General features: G+C 35.4%; 1 protein-coding gene across 4 annotated transcripts in view; it reads right to left on the bottom strand.

Moving 5' to 3' along the window:
* Positions 1 to 1,181: 1,181 nt before the first annotated feature.
* PIGR (polymeric immunoglobulin receptor) overlaps positions 1,182 to 22,113 on the bottom strand; it is a 32,905-nt gene continuing 11,973 nt past the window's right edge. For 2 of the 4 annotated variants that reach the window (XM_026715553.2, XM_087929372.1), the window contains 10 exons: positions 18,769 to 18,856; positions 16,515 to 16,853; positions 14,323 to 14,652; positions 13,886 to 14,209; positions 11,311 to 11,625; positions 6,441 to 6,579; positions 4,701 to 4,819; positions 4,034 to 4,162; positions 3,811 to 3,869; positions 1,182 to 2,833 (listed from right to left, as the gene is read on the bottom strand). In XM_026715553.2, the coding sequence (XP_026571338.2) occupies positions 2,735 to 2,833; positions 3,811 to 3,869; positions 4,034 to 4,162; positions 4,701 to 4,819; positions 6,441 to 6,579; positions 11,311 to 11,625; positions 13,886 to 14,209; positions 14,323 to 14,652; positions 16,515 to 16,853; positions 18,769 to 18,826 (1,911 nt within the window). In that variant the 5' untranslated portion in view covers positions 18,827 to 18,856 and the 3' untranslated portion in view covers positions 1,182 to 2,734. Of the gene's footprint in view, positions 2,834 to 3,810; positions 3,870 to 4,033; positions 4,163 to 4,700; positions 4,820 to 6,440; positions 6,580 to 11,310; positions 11,626 to 13,885; positions 14,210 to 14,322; positions 14,653 to 16,514; positions 16,854 to 18,768; positions 19,198 to 21,971; positions 22,042 to 22,113 lie in introns of those variants that run through there. The other 2 variants (XM_087929373.1, XM_087929374.1) reach the window with 2 other exon arrangements.

Below are 22,113 nucleotides of genomic sequence, written 5' to 3'. Positions count from 1 at the left end.
AAACAAATCTTATAGAAGGAAAGAGATTTAGACAGATTTTCCAGGTTCTGAATTGTGTACAGCCAGGGCTGCAATTCAACCAGTATAACAACTGGTTCAATGAGCATGCACTTCACGCTCACACATGCCAAATGTGCACTCTGCATGTGTGCTCAGCATTTTAAAAAGCTATTACTTACCTTCAACTGCAGCTGAAGAAAACAGCTGAGGCATGGCAAACCGCTCTGCCGCGTGAATCAGCTGTGCTCTAACAAAAAGACATAAAGCACAGGAAATAGCGGGGGTGGGCCCACTTGCTCATTGGACCGAACCAGTTCGGAGCCAGCTGATCATTGGAACAAGGGGTTCGCCTGAACCAGTCTGAACTGGGAGAACCCCACCCCTGTATACAGCCTAATATAACAACTAAAACTATAAAGAGTATAGTTAATTGTGTTGCAACTTGCCACAGGAAAATTGGTTTTTGAAGGGTGACTCACAATTTTTTAAAAAATAGCATAAATATGCTGTCTGGTTTACAGAATATAGTACATTCTATATTCCAAATTGTATCTTCTTAGATCCCCCTTCTTAGATCTTAGACACAAACATTGTTTCCCTTTACTGCCACTTTAGCACTTACCAATGTCAGTAACAAGACTAAAAATCAATCCAATTGTATAACTCAATCAGAAAATTGCAGAGTTGAAATGATCATCTAGAATGATGAAATCAAGGACTTCCAGAGGAAGAAATGTCAGACTAAAGATGGCTTTGTGAAAAGTGGAATTGATGACTGCAGTGAAGAAGAAATAACTGATGAATTAACCAGCTCTTTGGAATCTCTCTTAAGAAAAGATGGGAAGTCATCAACATGTGCTCCAAACAGTTGCTCCTATGAGGTCATTACATGTCAGGAGTTCCTGGTGGCTTTGGGCACTGAGAGTCATCTTGCTCAGAACCACAGTCAATGCTTTTTAAAGGACATTAAGTTTGCAAACTTCTTTTCCTAAACGTACAATTAATTACTATGACTCTACAAACTAAAGAAAACAAATGGTCTCCATGTCTTTAAAATCCTATAACCTGCTATATTCTTCCCTCTTTCTCTTCCTGATGTGAGAAACATGAAGGGGACTTATGGCATTTGAAATTATGCTTCAAAGCCAGTAATAAAGATAAACCCAACAATCACACTCAAATGCTTAATCAAATATTTATTTATGAAAACATAACACAATAAACATTTTATGTGTCTTCAAATCGTTGATTCCATAATGATCGGATAAAATCATTAGCATTTCAAAAGATGGTTAAAAAATTTTAAAAAAAATATTTTTTCAAAAGCACATCAATAGCTAAATTCATTCAGGACTCAGGGATCGTAATCGGCATCAAATGCTTTTGCCTTCAGTTTTGACTTTAAAATATCTGTATGAGGATGATGATTCTACATGGTTTAAATCAGATTCATTGTAGTGAATACAGAACATTTTAGTATACCCAGTTAACAATTTATTAAGCCACATGGGGATGGTTGCAAAACAGTAGAGGGTCTGCAGACTACCCAGCTGACATCCTGCAGTTATCATGGAAATACTCAGACTGTTAATTTGCACAATAAAACACACAAAACAAAAATATTTTTAAATTTATTCTTATTGCACTTTGATGCTTGGGCTTTTTCTGTTTTTCAGATGTAACAGTGAGTTTAATTCATTCAATTCTTGTGATTTGGTTTAAAGTAAAAGATTTAATTCTGCCTGCTACTCAGAGTTTTTTCGAGGTTGTCCCATTCTTCAATATATTGACATTTAAAGCATTCTAACATTTGGTATCAGTGGAGTTTTTAAGTGTATTGTAGCCTGAGTCTTTGTAAAATTGTAAAAGCCCCAAGGAGAGGGCAGTCATTGGAGATCCCTATATAACCATATTATTATTGTATTATAGGTATAATCGTTGCTGTGAATGCCACTATCAATGGTTCAAAAAAAGAAAAATATATTGTAAAACCCTAAAAGTGCAACTAATTTGGGATTGAATTTTAATTGATCTATTTTACTGCCTTGAATTAAAAGATCAATGGTTCAGACGGGGTCCTCTCCTTATGTGAAGCCCAGAGCCATTGCTTTTATTGTCTTCTCTTCTCCCAGATGAAGGTCCAGGGTGCACAAGACTTAGGGTGGGGTGATGAAAATCCCTGTCCAGTCCTGAAACATATTTAGACCACTAGCCATTATTGGTCAGCCTAAAGACATCAGAATAAGGTTGTCAAAAGAACAAGAAGAAAAAGGATAATCATTCTAATGCATCCTCCCTGAGCTCTCCAGAGAGAATACAGTATGCTTAATTTTGGGTTAGACTAATGGGGGGGAAATCCTTCCATGCCCCCTTACTAAATAACCCAGTATTTTATGAAAACACATTGCCATTAGGATCTATAGAATTTCTGCCTTTTATAGGAAGACAACCAAATCACATATGCAAAATTTCTGAATATCATTTCAAAACACAGTTGGTTATGTTTATAAGATTAAGAAGTTTATGGTTCAATTTGAATAAAGCTGTTTAACTCTTTAAACCAATATATCAGATGCAGAAGTCTATAATTGGATAAGTTGTGATGACACTGAAATTATCTGAGAAATTATCAAAATGAGTATAAGAATATGTTCGCTGATTCCAGTCATGATCTGTCTTCAATCATTAAGGCATAATTGGTTTTCATTGATCTTCAGAGCTGCCCCAAATGATATTATTCAGCTGATTGGTCTGAGGAGGATACTTTAGAAGAAATGTTTTCTGACTGAAGCAGGAATGTTGTGTAAGCCATTTCAGCTTCCTCTTTAGAGCCCTAAAACAAATAGAAATCCCAGCATTATTTTAATGGAGCCTGAGGATAATATGATGAGGTATTTAACCAAATTTGCCACCTGCATTTTAAAACAGTCATCCCCAAAGTGGATATTCTACAGGTATGTAATCTCAGCTCCCCCAATTTTCCAGTTATAAATTTCCAATCCAAATTTGCCTTAAATACTAATAAATGTATTACAACATAAACTTTAATACTACAATTTCATGCTAGTATTCATTATACTTCATCCCATATGCAATTAATCCCTACAATATTAGGAATCTAGACTGCATGAGATCATTGCTTTATTTAACCCATTATTGACATTAATGAGAAACAACTTTCAAAGTTTCAAATCCAATTTTTTCCCTCAACCAGCAAGAAACAGAACCGAACCAGGAACTGTTGCAGGATTCTAAGCTATGTATCTTCCAGTCTACAATACAGGTACAATATTTCAAACAATATGGCTTATAAAAGATTTGGGGGAACATTTTAGAATATCAAATAAATAAGATGTTAACTTAAAATTATAATGTCAAATTACATATGAAAAGAAAATAACATGACAATCTTTTTTAAATGGTCCTACATCCATTGCCTTTTTTACGCTGCTTAGAGTCCCTTCTGGATGAGTAGTTATGTAAATTTGATTAATAAATAACTAAATCCAACTTCCAAAACCATCACTATGATGTGATAAAATAGTACTATGAAACAAGAAAACATTTATTTCCCTCAAAATGGAATGGAAAGATAGCCAACTTTACTCCAAAGTACAGAAAATTCTGCAGTTAGGGACAATCGTGAGAAAGCTTGTGCTTGACAAAATACTGCTAAAAGAGACTAAGATATGAAATACAGTGATAGAGAAAAGTCCCTGCATACCATGTTAAACTCTAAAAGTAAATAAATATACATATAAATAATATTAGTCCATTATAGCCCTCTCAAAAAATACAATTTGCCCTCACCCTCTTTGGTTTCTTTGATTTTCCATCCTCCTTGGGACTGCCAGAAGTGCATGAATATTCTGAAAAGAATACAAGATAAGATTGAACGTGAAAAAAGATAACTTCATGTATCCATCAATTCTATAATTGGCAAAATAATGTAACTTCATTGCTGAAGAAGTGACAATTGTACTTGGCTGATCAGCATCAAGCCATAATTAGAATACATTTTGAATAGCATTACCATCCTTCTTTCCCATTTGGGTCTCATGAAACTCTTCCAGGTGTGCATTGTCCTTTGCCCCATACTGTCTCACATTCTCAAACTCTGTCATGCTGATATTTGTCCTGTAGCTTCCAACTGATACAAGATCTATAAAAAGGAAAAGAACATTTCACTACAGTTTGTTCCACTTTAGATTCTATGTACATATTGTATTAATTCTAGGAGAGAAAAGCTGATGTAGATTGTAGACTTATTGCTGAAATCTTATTGTGTAAAGCAGAAGTATTATTTGAAGGGGCTACCCCAGATCCAGCTTGGATCAGAAAAGCTCACAATATGGTACTTGCATTGTTCTATTAATTATTGGTCCATAATTCACAGGTGTGATAGAGAAGGTTTTAGGACTAAATCTAAGGTCTTCTTTCCCCTAATATTGCCCTAAAAAAACCTATAAATGGTGACAGCCCTAAAACAGATAACTTTAATTCATTCCTTCTGGATTTTTTAAATTATTCAGCCACAGTACATTTATAATCCAGACAGTAAAGTTTCTAATTTTTATCTTGTAATTTTATCTCTATATGTAAAAGTTTTCTTTATTCTATTTGATGCACAAAAAATGCTAAAGCTATCAGTATACAAATTAAAATGGTTTCCAAGGAGGTTATATTTAGTATAGGCTCACCAGAATTTCCAAATATTCTGAACTTCTTTATGGTAAAGACAGTGATGAGAAGTAGAAACACAATTCCAAAAGGTATCAAAGTGGCAAGAAGAACAACAGAGTTCTTATTTTCATCATGGCTGGAAAAGAAGAAGAATTGGCATAGCAAATATACAGTATTAGTACAGTCTTAATAATATTTTTCAGAAAGACAGTGAAGAAGTTCCAGAACTTAATGCTGTAGGAAAGAACATGATTCCATCAAGGCTCTCTTATTTTAATATTTCCATCTTGGCTATAATGAAGAGATGGGAAACATTAGCTTTTAATTTCTGTTTGATTGTAGTTTTCTGTGTTTGCAGAAAAAAAGTCTACAATATCCACATATGACCACAGTGATGTACAGAAAAGAACATATTGTATAGACCTGGAGAAGGCACTATTCTCAGTAGTAGTCAAGTATACGAGGGAATTCTTGGTGTATATGGGCCATGTGCCTGTAGAATATCCTGTTGAGCAAGCTTAACCATCATGATACAAACTTGGTAGGGATGGGCTTCAAATTTTTTAGCAAGGGGCTCTCTGCCCTAATGACTGGCTGGCTGGGCGGTCCTGTGGTTGGGTGGACATGGCTAGGTGGTCATGTGACTGGCTGGATGTGGCCAACGATGTCACTTCTTTGCCCTAATTACCTAAAAAAAGATAATATACCAAAAAGTTGTTTATTATTTCGTGCATTTAATACTTAAATAAAAGACTGGGTGAAACCAGCCAGGCTTAATAGCAGTGACTATGAGAGGGATCTTGGCGTCCTAGTGGAGTTTCTGGTGAATTACATGCAGGGGTAGGATTCCAATTTTGTAACAACTGGTTCTGTGGGCATGGCTAGATGGGTGTGGCTAGGTAAGCATGGCCATGGGACTGGTTGGGCATGGCTTCTTTTTTTGCAGCAACCCCCCCCCCCCATCTTTTGGGGCCTTCTGGGCCTCAAGGAAGCCTCCTGGGGGGATTTTTGCTCCCAGAAGGCTTCCCTGGGACTCAGGAAGGAAAAAAAATGGATCATGGGGGGGGGGCACACAGCAACCCTCTACACTCCATTTTGGGGCCTCCTGGGCCTCAGGGAAGCCTCCTGGGGGGCATTTTTGCTCCCAGGAACTGGTAGAATCCCACCCCTGGTTACGTCATTCTTATTATTTGGAAATTAATCCCCTCAGAGGCTAGAGGTTATATTATCTGGTTTTCTCAATGGCACTCCCTCCAGCAAGCGCTTTATCTAACTTGACACTTTTATGAGGTGTGAAATGCTCTTGGCTGAAGGCCAAGAAAGGAAAAAAAAAACCTTGAAAAGGTGTTGATTTATTATTCTAGTCTTTCTGAGGTTATTGGGGGCTCTCCAAGCCCTGCAGAGTCTTAGCTAGGGGCTCTCCTGACCCCCTGCGAGCCCCCAGCAGCCCACCCCTGAAACTTCGATTGACTTTAAAAATCTGATTAAGACTGAGATTGCCTGAAACTTGTTATATTTCTCTTATAGAAATAAGATGAATTCCTGAGCTGTGTTTCTGTGCAATTGCACAGAACTTAAAACACACCAAGCTGCCACTCCTTGCATCATCTCTGGCTCTCCAGAATTGCAAATTAATTTTGCTATTGTTTAATATTATTTAAACCAATAATTATATGCGGATTCTGTTCCCCTTAAATAGTTTTGCTTCTCTGTATACATGCATTCATAAATCATTAACAATTTTCAAAGTTGTTTACCTGCCTGCTGAACTTTCACTTTCAGCTGCCTGATTAGCTTTCTCTAAGGGAGAATTCCTATTAACAGGATTTATTCCAGGAATGGCAATCTTACTGAGATCTTCATTGATTCTGGATGCTTCTTCCAAATTTAGAAGTACTATTTAGAAGTATTTGGGGAGTTGGTAACCCAGAAGCAAAGAGAACATAGAAGGCAAGAAAAAAAAAATCAGCAAAAAATCGATAAGATCATACTTAAGTTATACTCTTCTACATAAGTCAGCTAATGAAGACAATTATACCATAGACAAGTATACAAATTCAATCAATGATGAAATATTCTTGGTTAATTTTTTAATCACAATTTCCTATTTGCTTTTTTTTCCCCTTTGGGTATACTTCTTGCAAAAACCTAATGCATCCTACTAACTTTACTAAAGGACCCATAAGGAAAACTGTCTTATCCAGCAATATGGAAAGTAATTTCTAGTGAATGTTCAGGAACCCAAACCTTTTGTAAGGAGAGCCTAAACATATATGTTAGACATTAAGTTGATTTCATATGACTAAAATAGTAATAAATTACTGTGTCTACTTAAAGACTAAGGAAACACATGGTATATATTTTCATGGGTGAGAGACCACTTCATTATGTGCATCTGAATGAATGGCAAACTGAGAAATCTTATATTAAATGATGTGTTAATATTTTACATGCAGGCAGAAATAAGAGGCTTATCTAGTCATGAACTAGATAAATAAATTCTTCTCAATAAATTCACTCACAAAGAGCAACAACAACCATAAGAACCTTCGTTCTCACCCTGATCTAACCTTACAGCAACGTGTACGATCCCAGGAACTATGTTCTGAGCTCAAAAGATTACATGAATTAGGTAATACTAATCTATACATTGACTACCATGCAGATTATATCAAAAGCAAGAGCCACAACCCATGTCACAATAACCATCATTCAAACATCCAACATTAGGGATGCACGCCCCTTACTTTCTCCAGACCCACTACTTCATATCTTAAATGCAAACTACTCAATGCAAGAAGCCTTGCAAATAAAATGCATTAATGCTCATCTTACTAAGCACAACCACATTCAACATTATATTTGTCTGTGAGATGTGGTTGAATGCATCTTTCCCAGACTCCATTAGCACTGTAAGAGAATATCAAGTTTATCAGTCTGATCACGAAATCCGTAGAGGAGGTGGAGTTGCTGTATTCTATAAAAAGTCTCCAAATCTAAAAAAAAAATAATTCAAATTATACAAGAGCTTGCTCTTCCTGAGACCATCGTATATGAACTATGCTTAAATACTTCAAACCACTTCTTACTTTGCTATCAAGCCCCTGCCTATGTTAGCTTGTTCATGCAAACAAGCTAACTTCACTACTGACATAGGCTGCCTCTTGCCCACACCCTCTTATTTTTCTTGGTGACCTCAACTTACCTCTTATAAATTGGACACTAAATGAATGTACATCTGTATAACCCATTCATACAACCCTGTACAATGCCATTACCACACTGGGACTGGATCAATTAGTATATAACAACACTAGACTCAACAACTGCCTTGACCTCATCTTCTGCAACAGCTCAAACTCAATTTATGGCCTAAAAATACAGGAACCATTTTCAAACAGTGATCATAGCATGATTGACTTTTGTCTAAATTTACACCCTCTCAAATAGGATCATAACCAGAGGTGGTATTCAGCAGGTTCTGACCAGTTCTTGAGAACCAGTAGCAGACATTTTGAGTAGTTTGGAATACCACATCTGACTGGCCCCGCCCCATCTATTCTCTGCCTCCCAAGTCCCAGCTGATTGGCTAGGTCTTCTTTTGTTGCCCTGCACAGGAGAACAGAGCTGGAAAGCAAGTTAGTTGGGTGGGGAGGGAATGGGATTTTGCAGTATCCTTCCCCTGTAGTGGGGTGCAAGTGGAGATTTTACAGTATCCTTCCCCTGCCATGTCAACCAAGCCACGCCCACCAAGCCATGACCACCAAGCCAAGCCACACCCACAGAACCAGTAGTAAAAAAAATTTGAATCCCACCACTCCAACTGGTTTAAAAAAACCAGTTATGAACTCATAGCTGCCGACTTATCATCTCTTGATTGGCACATTCTGTTCTCTGGCTGTAACACTACAGAAGAACATTATAAGACCTTCTTGTTTGAACTTGAAAGAGCCATTAAACTATATGTTCCATTAGTAACCCCCAAAAACAGAAACAAAAATTCACCCCAAATAATAAGAAAACTTCAATCTTAAAAAAAATCTTTCTGGCGTAGAAACAAAACCAAATATGTAGCTAACTTTAAAAAACAATACCTTATGCCAACAGATAAAGGCAGAATGTATCAAGCAAGAGGAAAATCTATGCATGAAATCCACCCATGCCTTCTATAACTTTGTAAACACCAAACTTAAAGACTTAAAGATTCAAAAACCATCCCACCCCTAAAAGGTCCTAATGGGAAAGACTATAGGGATGAAGCCATGAAGGCAAACCTCTTCAACACGTTCTTCAGGTCAGTATTTGTAAACAGTAATGGCTCATGCCCCACATTTCCTAATCATACAACAACTAACTGCAACGATTTACAAATTGACTTTATTGAAGATAATGTAGAAAATGCACTACGCCACCTAAAACCATCCTTATCTATTGGCCCTGATGGCTTATGTGCATTCTTCTTAAAAAAGCTCCCCACTACCATAGCAGAAACCTTAAGCATAATATATGAGATATCATTCAGAACCATCTCCTTACTTTTATGGTCTTTAACAATGGTTATCCCTATTTTCAAAAAAGGAGACCCCTGTCTGGTTGAAAACTACAGACCAATCTCATTGTGTTGTGTCACTTGCAAAGTTATGGAATCAATTATTAATCAATGCATTACCTTCCATCTAGAGTCAAACAACTTACTCTCCAATAAACAATTTCGTTTTAGAAAAAAATTGACCTGCAATTTGCAACTTCTACACTGCAAAAACATATGGACCACACTACTTGACCAGGGTAAAGCAATAGATGTAATTTACATTGACTTCTGCAAAGCCTTTGACTCAGTGATACTTGACAAACTACTATTAAAATTAAATTCTTACGGCATTTCCAGATCCCTTCACAAGTGGATTACTGCATTTCTGTCAAACAGACAATAAATAGTAAAAGTAGGAAATGCCCTATCAAACCCTGCACCAGTTATCAGTGGTGTCCCCCAAGGGAGTGTTCTAGGACCCACACTCTTTACACTCTTTATAAATGACCTTTGTGATTACCTTATTAGCAACTGTGTCCTCTTCGCTGATGATATAAAACTATTCAACACCACCGTCAATGCTACTGTCCTTCAAAAAGACCTTGATTATGTGTCTGAATGGTCTAACTGTTGGCAACTCCAAATCTCGACCAACAAATGCTCTGTCCTACACATTGGTAAAAAACATCTATATACCAAATAGAAGCTAGGTGGATATGACCTTGTTGATGACCCTCACTCTGTCAAGGACCTTGGAGTTCTCATATCGAATGACCTAAATGCCAAAGCTCACTGCAACAGTATTGCCAAAAAGGCTTTAAGAGTTGTAAATTTAATTTTACAAAGCTTCTCCTTTGGTAATACGGATTTGCAAACTAGGGCATTCAAAACCTTTGCTAGATCAATACTTGAATTCAGCTCTGCTGTCTGGAATCTGCACTGTATATCGGACATAAATACAATTGAGCGAGTCCAGAAGTATTTTACCAGAAGAGTACTACATTCATCTGTTCATAACAGAATATCCTACACCACCAGACTTGAGCTTCTAGGCTTAGACAATCTTGTACTACACCAGCTAAGATTGGACTTAAGCATAGTACATAAAATCACATGTTACAACGTCTTACCAATTAGTGAATATTTCAGCTTTAACCACAACACCACAAGAGCAAACAACAGATATAAAGTTAATGTAACCACCCCAAACTTGATTGCAGGAAGTACGATTTCAGCAACAGAATGGTCAATGTCAGGAATTCACTACCTGATTCTGTTGTTACCTGTTCAAACCCCCATTCCTTTATCCTCAAACTAAACTCTATTAATCTCACCCCATTCCTAAGAGATCTGTAAGGGGTGTTCATAAGAGCACAATCGTGCCTACCATCCCTGTCCTATTGTCCCCAATTATTAGTTCCTATTTCTTACATTTACACTTATGTTTATTCTTATTTCTATTGTATTATAAGCTTTTGACAAAATAAATAAATAAAAATAGATAGATCCAACCCTTGTTCCATTATTTTAGGGGCACACCTCACTGATCTAATGGCTTTTGCTGACACATACAAACATATCTAGCTCTTGATAAATCATTTTCTATAATAACTCCCTATATTTCAGTATAAGACAAACAAGGAATTTTTGATGCAAAAACATAACTATACTTGAAATATCCAGTATTTTTCTTATAACCACACAGAATGTCAAATTCAGACACTAATTGTAGTCATAAGTTGTAGTAAGAGTTTTTGTAAAACTTTATGCTAATTCAATAATTGTCTTGGGAATCATCAAGTACTGTAGTGTCATAAGATGACTAAGGTTTAGCAGACGATCAATTTTAAACCAGCCTGGTTAGATGGCAGCACCAGATAACTTTGGTCAATTAAGTAGACTTGGCCTTGGTTAATACTTAGATGGACCCCACCAGGTCTACAGCTAGACTGGGAAGATGAGAAAATCATCCTCAAAGAAGTAACAGTTCTATGCTGGTGAAAGAAATAACTTCCAATACTTTGACATGTCTTGGATTAAGTGTAGCTGAAAATTGGAAATATAGGGAAATTTGGTTCCCTATTAATTAGACCCACCTCCTTGTACTTGCAGATGCAATGCAACTGTTTCTCCATATTGCTGTCCATGTTTGACACCACACCAATACCATCCTTGGTCCATGGGTGTCACCTGGTCAAAGTTCAAAGATAAAGTTCTACTATCTTTGTCACAGTTAACTACCAAGCCGGTCTGGTTTTGTTCAGATGAGATGAGAGGTTTACATTCAGTGTTCTTCCATTTGCACCAATATTTCTGTTTTCTAAAATATTTGCATGGATAAGAGCATGATATAGTCAGAGAGGAGCCAGCAACAGCGCGAACTTGTTTCTTTGTTAGTAATGAAGGTTGCCCTGTGTCAGGAGAAAGGAAAAAAAGTGTAATAACGCCTATCTGGTCTACATAATACATCTTATTTCACCACTAAATCTACATAGCTATAATGCAAGCAGAAATCTAGCCAGCCTTTCCTTGGCACATAATCAAATGGGTAACTATCACACTTGAATTAGGCAATTAACTAATTTAAGAGAGATAGTTCCCATGAATCTTTCATATGAAAACATTCATTATTAATGTGGACAACCACATACACACATTGCATCGTGATATAGTAGTTAAAGTGTTGTGAAATCTTGATTTAAATCTCCAGTTAGCCAGTTAAATATCTGCTTGAAAAAGTTTTTTTTCCAAACAAAGATGTTACACAAGAAGATATGCAACAATTTATATGATGAAAATAAATTATTCAGGAATGATATTTTGAATAAAAATTTGTCACCAGATATGAAGAGGAAACAGAATGAGGTTTTAAAAATTAAAAAGGAAATAAAAATGATAATCCTAGAAAAACACTGGAATAATTTCCGTTTGCTGCATTTATAAATGAGACTATTTAAAATAGTAAGAAATTTGTAATAAAAATCAGAGATCATCTGAATGGATTAGAAAGACTGTCATTTATAGAAGGAAGAAGGACTATTAAGTCAGTTAATTTTGTCAGAGATAAAATAGAATATATTGTTACTTTGGATGGTTCCTTTTGGATTTACTGATATCGTAATTAGAAAATGTGCTTACATTTGACATGATGTAGAAGTCTTTTTCCTTTATGTACTTCTTTTTGAAGTAATTTTATTAAGACTTTTGGAAAGAACAATAAAAGATAATATGAAATCAAAGAAAAAGCTGCAAATTTCTGAAATGTGGATGTGCTAATGTGTTAGAGTAGACACATAAAATATATATTTGAACAGAATAAGTTGGTATTTGGAAAGTTGTATATTGGAGGTTGCTTTTTGGAGAAATGATCTTTCTTTATCACATTAAATTGGAATAGTTTTTTAGTTTGTTTATATTAAGAGATTGGGACCACTTTATGTCTTTAAAATAGGATTTATTCATGCCTAAGAGTTGAGATGTGTATTGTGGAGTATTATATAAGTTAATTAAAGCTTTGATTGGATCTTTTGCTGATAATTGGATTGAAAAATAACTACATATTTGATTTGCTTATTGTTAAGTTATGGGTTATGAGATGAAAAGTTTTACATGTGTTAGCTAAATGGAAGTGAAGATTGTGGAATTGTTTATACTTGCCATGATGAGGGTGGGAGGTACTTTCAGAGGGGGAGTAGTGGGGCTCCATTTATACTTTTTAAATTTAAAAATAAATAAAAATGGGGAAAATATTTGAGTTATGGTTGCATCCTGATCAAACATGTAGAAATTTAAAGATGAAAATTATTCAGATGACACTGAGATGTACTGTCTATCCTTCTTCAGACTCAAGCAATAACTTAGAAATTTATTTATGGACATCTATAATTCCAAAATTCTGTAAATTCTGTACCTGGTGGACAAATTGCGATATAGATATAAAGACTGCTGTCTGTTAGTACCCACTATTTCAACAGCAAATTAAATTTCTGTTTCTATATTCCTCTCCTACCAAAATAAATCAGAATTTAAAAGTACTGCAAGCTAGATAAATTATTTATATATGTGTATGTGTGTTTGATTAAATAAATTTATATTTATTTTTAATTTATTACAAAAATCTTGAAATGCTTTTAACTGAACAGTTTTAAATTAATAAAAATCATGAACAGTGGGAAATGATACTTTCAAAGCAAAGAGCAGCTAGTAGAATTTTTTGCTTGGATATCAGCGAGGGAGACAAGAATTACTTCCCCTTCTTATTTAACTTCCTAGTTAACATATCCATATTTTTTCTATTATTCTATTCTATATTATTTATTCTGACTTTCCTTCTGGGCTTGGAACAGCACTCCCCAAAGATTCAGGTGGGCCAAGCCAGCCTGCCTTTCAAAAGGACTTAAGGACATGTTCTTCTGCAAGCCCATTTTAGTTGTCTGAATATGTGAACTGTCTTTGGTTCAATGAGTTTTAATTTGCTGAGTTTTTTTAAAAATTATTTAGCTATCTGAGCAGTTGGTCTATATGCTGAATATTAAGCATGTGGAATAGCATTTTTCTGTAAATATATCTTATTTAAAACCAAGAGAATGGTTGGGACGGCTTAGGTTCATTTTTCCAGGACTCATTAAATAGGCAAAGGACGTTTCTGAGATACATTACATCAAGCAGTACCTTCTACAATCTTCACCTCTACTGAGGACTTCCTTTCCCCTTTTCCATTAGTCATACACCAATAATAGCCTATGTCATCCTTTTCCAGTTGGTTCAGTATGATAGTGAATGTGCCATTTTCTGGATCATCATGCATCACAAGTCTTCCCTCATAGGAATCCATCACAAAGCCATTACTGTTTATTAATTCAGTACATCCACGTTGTTTCCACTTGCACCAGTATTTCAGTGTATCATTCTCTTTTGGTTTATAATGACATTCAACAGTGACAGAACCACCTTGGACTCCATTTAACACTGGCTGTTGTTCAGGTGCCAATCCATCTACAGATAGAAACATAGAGCATAAAATTCTAAAAAATGTTATTATAATTGTTTTCTTGATTAGTTATGTATTTGTAGAGACAGATTTGGAATCCAAAAGCTCTTTCACTTACCTTCATAGACATGTAGATCTAGCTTTTTGGATTCTCCATCTGCTCCATAATTCCCAACTCCACAAAGATATAAACCCGAATCTTCTTTTTTTAATTGGCTTATAATGACACTGAAAGATCCAGGTGTACCAAGATTGGTCAACAGAATTCTTCCTAAGTAGGATGGTTCCACATTTCCATATGTATCAATCACAGTGTAACAATTGGTCTTTGTCATCTTGCACAGGTACTTTCTGTAACTTGCATACTGAATACCAAAGTCACAAGTCATGCTCACTGTTTTTTGATGCTCAGCATAATAAAGTTGTGCTTCCTCAGGTAGTACTTGATCTGCATTAAGGTAATGACAAGTCTTTAGATGCATTTATTCTCCCTTCCCTTATGCTGTCTTCTTGCAATATCACACAACGGTTTATATTAGCATTTTGACTAGTAGTAATTTATTTTATGTTAGCATTCTAGCTACAACTACAACAGATAAGTAGTATCAAAAGTAGCTTGATAAACCATAAGCTTGATCAAAACTCTGGTGATCCTGGTAAACTGTGCCTAGTTTGGCACCCTACAAATTGTGCTCATTCTCTTAGCATGAGAGAGCTGCTTGTGGATCTTCGTCACGAAAAGTGCTGTTCCAAAAGCAAAGTGTTTGTCTACTTTTCTCTCTGGCCAGCTGATCAACATGGACTGTTGTTTTCCTATTGCAATTAATGACACAAAACAAAACAATCTAGTTTCCTACATTGTAAGTGATGAAAGCACAATATGACTAATTGTTAGGGGTGGGGGAGAAAGAACAAGAATGCTTTTTTATTAGTACCGTGAGTATATGGATATGGTATGCTGTGCATGTAAATGAGTATATGAAGGAACAAATGTATGCATGCAATTCTTAACCCTGGTTTGCCACTCTGTTCTGATTTCAGATCCTATGTCCTATAATGTCATTATACTATCTTATACCACAATAATAAATAAATAAATAAAATACACTCTTGGAGTAAAAAACAAATTATTTTTGTTAATATATTTTAACATGGTATTTCAGACTATATTAACATTTTGTGTTTTTTCCCCTAATGCCCAATTGTGGTATGGAAATAAATCACTGAAAGACACTTCAAATTTCAATGTCTATTTTTTAGCATAACTAAATGCAGCAAACAACTGGAAACCTGAAGACATTTTTACTCCCTACCCACTAAAGTTTATACTGAGCTGTAATCCTTTCCCCGTACACCAATTTTGTCAGGTAGCTCTTTCAGAGAATGTCTTCTTAGAATTAAACTATAAATGCATAGATTTTTATTAAAGGGGGAAACATAATACAGATAAATTGTCTTCACAAAGTGTACTTATATTAAGAAATTCTAAGCTGTGCATTTATTTTTAAAAAGTGTATGTATGTATGTATGTATGTATGTATGTATGTGTATGTATGTGCTTTGCCACGAAACTATGTGGTCGAGCTTAGTTCTTGGGGAGGAAAATAAGGGGAAACAATTCTGCCTCTGCCTACCAGCATCCATCAGTATTCGTCTGGCTAGCGTCCTGTCAGTGGAGAGTTGAGGGCTGTTTGGAAACTGAACAGTATTTGCTGTATGAGCAAGAAGGAGACAGCAAGTAGTTTGGCCATGGCTTAGCTCAACTGTTCTGCACTAAAGCTGATTGGTGCTGTGAAACCAAAATTCCTCTCCTCTGCTTGTGTTTTGCATTTGGAACAGATTTCTTTTCAAGTGGGGATTGGGGTAGAACTCCTTAGCATCAGAGTGTGTTAACAATAATATATGAAATACTAATGCTCTGATGGTCATTTTGAAAAATCCTTTCTTAGAAGCCAAGAGGAACATACGGGCCAAATTTCAAGTTTGTAAGCTTTACGGTTCTGGAGATTTTGTAATGATGTGTGAGTGGTATTTCACATATATATATATTATATAGTTTCAATCTCTAATACAATTCATGAAATATTAAATAACAATGCAATAAAGATATAACAGTGAACTACCAGATAAAAATACAATTATTTAAATGCTTTGGAAAATTATGTAGGAATGAGACCACAGAAAAGGTCCTTTCATTTATAATATCTCATATATTTCTCTTAGAGATGGGTAAAATAAACCTAATACATTTTTCTTAGGGAAGATCCACATTTAGCAATCTTAATATATTAGACAATTAGAAAACAGTACCTTGAGTAACTTCCAGCTTGATTTTAAAAGACAATCCATAGTCATTTAAACCAATGCCACATCTGTATAGACCCACATCTTTCAATTTCAGGTCTGATATTTCTATGATGAACATGCCATTCTCTGGAAAGTCAGTTATGGAGGCTCTATCTTTGTAATCTTTGACCATAAAACCATTAGATGAAATAAAGGTGTAACAACGTCTTGTTGATTCCTTGCACCAGTACTTCCTGGAATGAATATTCACACTTGTAGGAGGATAGAAGCATTTGATACTCACAGAACCGTCCATCAATCCAGTTACCTGATTTGGCCCAAAGAGGACATTTGAGGCTGAAACTGAGAAAATAAAATAATATGGGAACATGTAAGTATATGTATACTTATATAATACTCAATATATCTGACAAATGTGTTTTTCCTGACAAAAAGAAAAATAAGCCTTATTTTCATCACTGACATTCAAGTGGAACTTCAAGCAATTTCTCATTATTAGTTTAGTTTAGTTTGTTGTCATTGCACCTCATACACTGAAATCAAACACCATCTTCAGTGCACATTATGACCATGAAAATAAACACAAACAAACATCCTTCACACTCCACACATTGAACCGAAAACCCGCAACACTGCACCAACACTGCACTATACAGCAGAATTCAAAAGGGCTACTGCCCTGGGATAGAAGTTGTTTTTCAACCTATTTGTGCTTGTTTTTAAGATTTTGTACCATCTGCCAGATGGTAATAAAAGGGTTCCCAGGATGAGATAGATCTTTGAGAATGTTTTGAACTGTCTTAAGGCAGCGGGAGCTATAAAGCTCTTCCAAAGAGGAGAGAGGGCAACCAATGATCTTCTGGGTAATGATGTTAACCCTCTGGACTCTGGAGTGCTTTCCTATCTGCCACTGTGCAATTGGCAAATCATACAGAGGTACTGTAAGTTAAGATACACTCTATGGTGCAGCAGTAGAAGGTCACCAGCAGTTTTTCATTCAGTTGTTGTTTTCTGAGAAGTCTCTGCTGGGCCCTTTTGACTAGTGCTGCAGTATGAGCACCCCAGGTCAGGTCCTCTTTTATGGTAACACCCAGAAACTTAAAACTGGCCACTTGCTCCACTCGGTCTCCATTGATAAACAAGGCCTTGATATCTGATCTGTTCCTTCTATAGTCCACTATAAGCTCCTTGGTCTTATTTGTGTTGAGGACCGAGTTATTGTCTCCACACCACACCACACCACAAAAACAACCAGTCCACCACTGTTGTATCATCTGCAAATTTAGCAATAGTATTACTAGCGTTAGTGAAAATGCAGTCATGCACATAAAGAGTTATTTCAGTTTTCTGAATAAAGCAACTAAACCCAAATTTTCTAACTTTTTATTGTCAAGAAATTCAGCATAATAGGAATATTGGAGACTTTTTCCTCCCTTCTGGAGTGGAAGCTGAACTGATTAATTTGAGGGATTCATTGTCTCAATTTTCTAGGGCAACTGAAGCTGTCAGCATTATGGGATCATGTCAGTCTGTCTGTCTGTCTGTCTGTCTGTCTGACTGACTGACTTATTATTGTTCATTTAATGACAGTTCAAAAGTTCAAAGGCATTAGAAAAAGTGACTTATGACCTATCCTTAGAATACAGAACAGAGAATCATAGGGAAGGAAAGACCTCAGAGGTTTTCTAGTCCAACCCACTGTTTGAAGTTAGGAGTGTCACACCACCTCTGCAGTCAGATGTTTGCTATTTGGGTATTTGGCAACTGGCTCACATTTACGACAGTTGCTGTGTCTTGTGATCACATGATTGTGACTTGAAAACTTGCCAGCCAACTTCCAACAAGCAAAGTCTAGGGAAGCCAGATTTGTTCAACCACCGCATACTTTTTTTTTTGTACATTTTACTCCTTTCTATTCTTTTTTCCTTTAAGTTTTGTTTGTATTAGATTTTACTATTATAGTATTTTTAATAAATATATATACATGGAAAGAATCAAAGCTGAACTATTTAAACTCAAATGTTTTAAATTCTTCTGTACTATGACTAAAATATTTATTTGATTTAATTAGATTTGTTTTAATTCATTATGATATATGAACTATATATGCAGTAAGTCTGCCTTGATTGTTACTTGTGTATTTGCTCTGTCATAGGTGTCTGTGGGTTGAAAGCCAACAATGTGTGCTAAAGGGACAAACTACACCTACATTTTGTTTAAAGTAGTTGATCTTTTTAATGCTTATTTGAATACTCACCGCTTTCAAATTCAGCCTGGATAAAAGTTAAGACCAAGACAAAGAACAGGAGAGCCATTTCAAAAGATAGTCCTGAAACCCAAGGTTCCTTGAAGAAAAAATATTTTTTTAAATAAATTAAATAGCCTTGTAAGTATAATGTATCTTAGATGTAGGCATAGATTCAATCAAGTAAATAACTCAGAAGAACCATGGGTATATAACATCATGAGAATCTACATCACTAATATGAAGATTGTATGGACTGGAGCTTTCTTCAAGGTACAAGCAATACCAGGTGGACTTAAAGGGAAAGGGCATTTTATCTTCCATTACTACCGAGCTTTCAGCATCTACGTGGTTGCATTTCAAGATTATCGGTATTTCCCAGGTCACTAATTTTGTATCATAGGACTTCAGTCCTGCACTCTCTTACTTGAAAGAGTAGCCCTGTGAAAATAATGAGATATGTCTCAATATTCAAATACTGTGCTGCTGTCAATCACTATCTACATAAACATATAGTCAAACCTGGTAGCTATGTGCAATAAAAGCACACACGCCTGCTTCCAAACTAATCTGTATTATGTGCTAATAACATTGTCGTAGGCATTAAAAAGGAAAGCAATTATACAACTTAACTTTGCATTAATCAAAGAGCATTTATGACTTTTGAACTTTGTCACCATGCAAACAAAAGACACCTTTAGTCAGCAGAAGCAAATAAATATCCAAGGTATATGTTTCTGGATGAAATGGAAGTCAATTTAATTGATTGGCAGCCACCCAGAGTTTGATATATGATGAGGGACTATAATAATTGTTTTAAATAAACAAATAAATTGCACAGTTCTTAGGAAAAAGTAAACTGATGGGTGAATATTTGTACCTAGAACAGTCAGATAAAGTAGATAAATCACTACATGTAAGAAACCAGATAAACATTATGTGGAAGAAATGTATTATAGCTACTACACATGGTCACAGTGATTGGTTTGCAGAACTTGCCATGACTAAAATGCAGAATCTGGAGTTCCAGGTTGCACTAATCTTCCACCCACAAACACAACCCACTCCCAAATTGTGATATAGAAGGGGAAGATTATTATGAGAATGAATGAAACTATCTATAAATTCAACAGTAAATGTAATCACATGTATTCTCTTGTCCTGGCCAGGGATATCTGGGGAGTTAGAAAAGTTAAGAGGGCAGCTATGATGATATATGTGTATGTGCTACACGTATAAAACATAGTTAGACCTTCAATCACGCAGCCAACAAATTGACTTTGTTTAAATAGCTGCATCCAACAAACAATGATAAAATCTCAAAACCCATATTGCATTTGCCAATGATGAGTATCAGGGTTCACGTAACATAAGCAAGTCATTACATGTTGTAGTAGCCCATTTTCATTATCATACTGTAGAAGGCATGTTCCAAGCATATAGCCCTAAATCATATTTTATGCCCTTATCATAATTTGACTCATATACTTTTCCTAACTAGACAATACACTTTTATTTATTTTTCACAAATAACTCAAGGCAGCAAACATATCCAACATATCTTCTTCCTCATATTTGAAATTTAATTTAATTTGAAATTGTAGTTAATTATTTAATTTGAGATTGTTTCTTCAAAACTAGTATTATACAAAATAAATAATTTTTGGTACTAAACATTCATAAAACAATTTAGCATTTAATACTATATTCATACTTTGCTGGCTAATCAGTTAATTGATTTAAAAAAGTAAATGACCTTTAATAGTTTTATTTCTTCAATAGCCACAAGAGGGCATAGTTGTCTTCACCTACAGTCTCCACATAACTTTTTTCTTCCTTCCTTCCTGGGCTAATCAATCACTTTATTGCAATACAGAGAAGAAAATATAAATGTAAATAAAGACTTCTTCCATTGTTTACCCTTTTCAACTATTTTCATTTGATTGGCTAAGGGAGTATGTTATTAACTTTCTCAGCCTAACAACCTTCAGACTACAACTTTAACTTCAATGCAGGGGAGTTTTTTTTCTGATTTTAGTTACATGTGTAACTTAGGTTCTTATAGTCTGAAAAGAGTGAATGAATGAAGAAATAAATAAAGCAAAAGAAAGAAAGAAAGAAAGAAAGAAAGAAAGAAAGAAAGAAAGAAAGAAAGAAAGAAAGAATAGAAACTTTTGCAATTTTGTAGCATTAAAAGTGGCTAGCCCATGCCTCATTGGTTAATCTCAGAGACACTCCAGTTCTTTGCCAAACTGAAAGTTTTCTAGGAATATCATTCCAATGATATGCATTTCAAATGTGAAAATTTATCCTAATATCAAAAGTAATGTGACTCTTTAATTGTAGGATTACCCTTAGAATTTTAACTTTTTTTCATAGGCATTATATCCTCATCCCTTTGTTTCTCATGGTTTCTCTTCTGGTATTTACCATCATTGGATCAGTATCATTTATTATGCAACTTCTATTAAGTTTTCTTAAAAAGAAATGAAAGTTTCAAAAAATTGACTGATTCTGAGATATTACATTTGGAATAGATACTTCTAGCATACTTGCTGGCTCTGAATATTGGAGACCTATCTTTCGGCAGATTTTTTTTCTTCCTAGCAGTTGCTTGTTCCTAACTGACTGTGACAGGCATATTTACAGTTTCCCTTGTATGTTTATGAGAAGATCTTATTTCATCAAACCTCATTTGCGGTCTTACAGAAGCTTTCCTAACCAGTCCATTTCTTCAGTGTTTTTAAGTATTTCTCCTTAATAGAAATCAACCATCCTCTGAAACCTGTAGACAAGACTTTTTCTCTCTGGTCTCTAACTCTTCATATTTACCTTTATCATCCCCCTAAATGTTGTACTAATATTGAGACAGAATTTTTTTAAAAATAGACAGATAACTATTTCATGGAATCAGTGTCCAAACCAAGTCAGAGATCAACTAATTTTATAATGGACAGAATAAAAGTCAGTTTTTATTTTCAAAACGGTAGATTTTTAAAGGTTATTTGGAATCCAGATCCACACCAAAGAACTTTAATCATTAGATTCCAATTTAGAAACTAACCCAGGTGCTTTCTCTACCTTTCCTCTTTCAGGGATTATACCAAAGTGAAATTTGATGCCTCTGCCCACCGTCTGGTATAGGCAATTTTGATAAGGTGCTACAAAACAAAACTCTCTACAACTTTACCCCATTACTGTGTTTTGCTACCTACCTTTTTTCTTCCCCTATTTTTTTCCTGGCATTCTCCTTGCAGTCTTTTACACAAGTGGTCATCAAAGAAGAAAAAGAGAGTCCTAGGCTCCTGATGGGTTGCCAAAACCACTCCTTAAAATTCTAAGTTTACATCAGATTTG

Source organism: Pseudonaja textilis, chromosome 3 (assembly GCF_049901715.1).
Source record: "Pseudonaja textilis isolate UNSWEBS1 chromosome 3, rPseTex1.2, whole genome shotgun sequence".
Lineage (NCBI taxonomy): Eukaryota > Metazoa > Chordata > Lepidosauria > Squamata > Elapidae > Pseudonaja > Pseudonaja textilis.
Note: the sequence above shows the minus strand (reverse complement) of the source record. Positions and strands in the feature narration are given on the sequence as shown.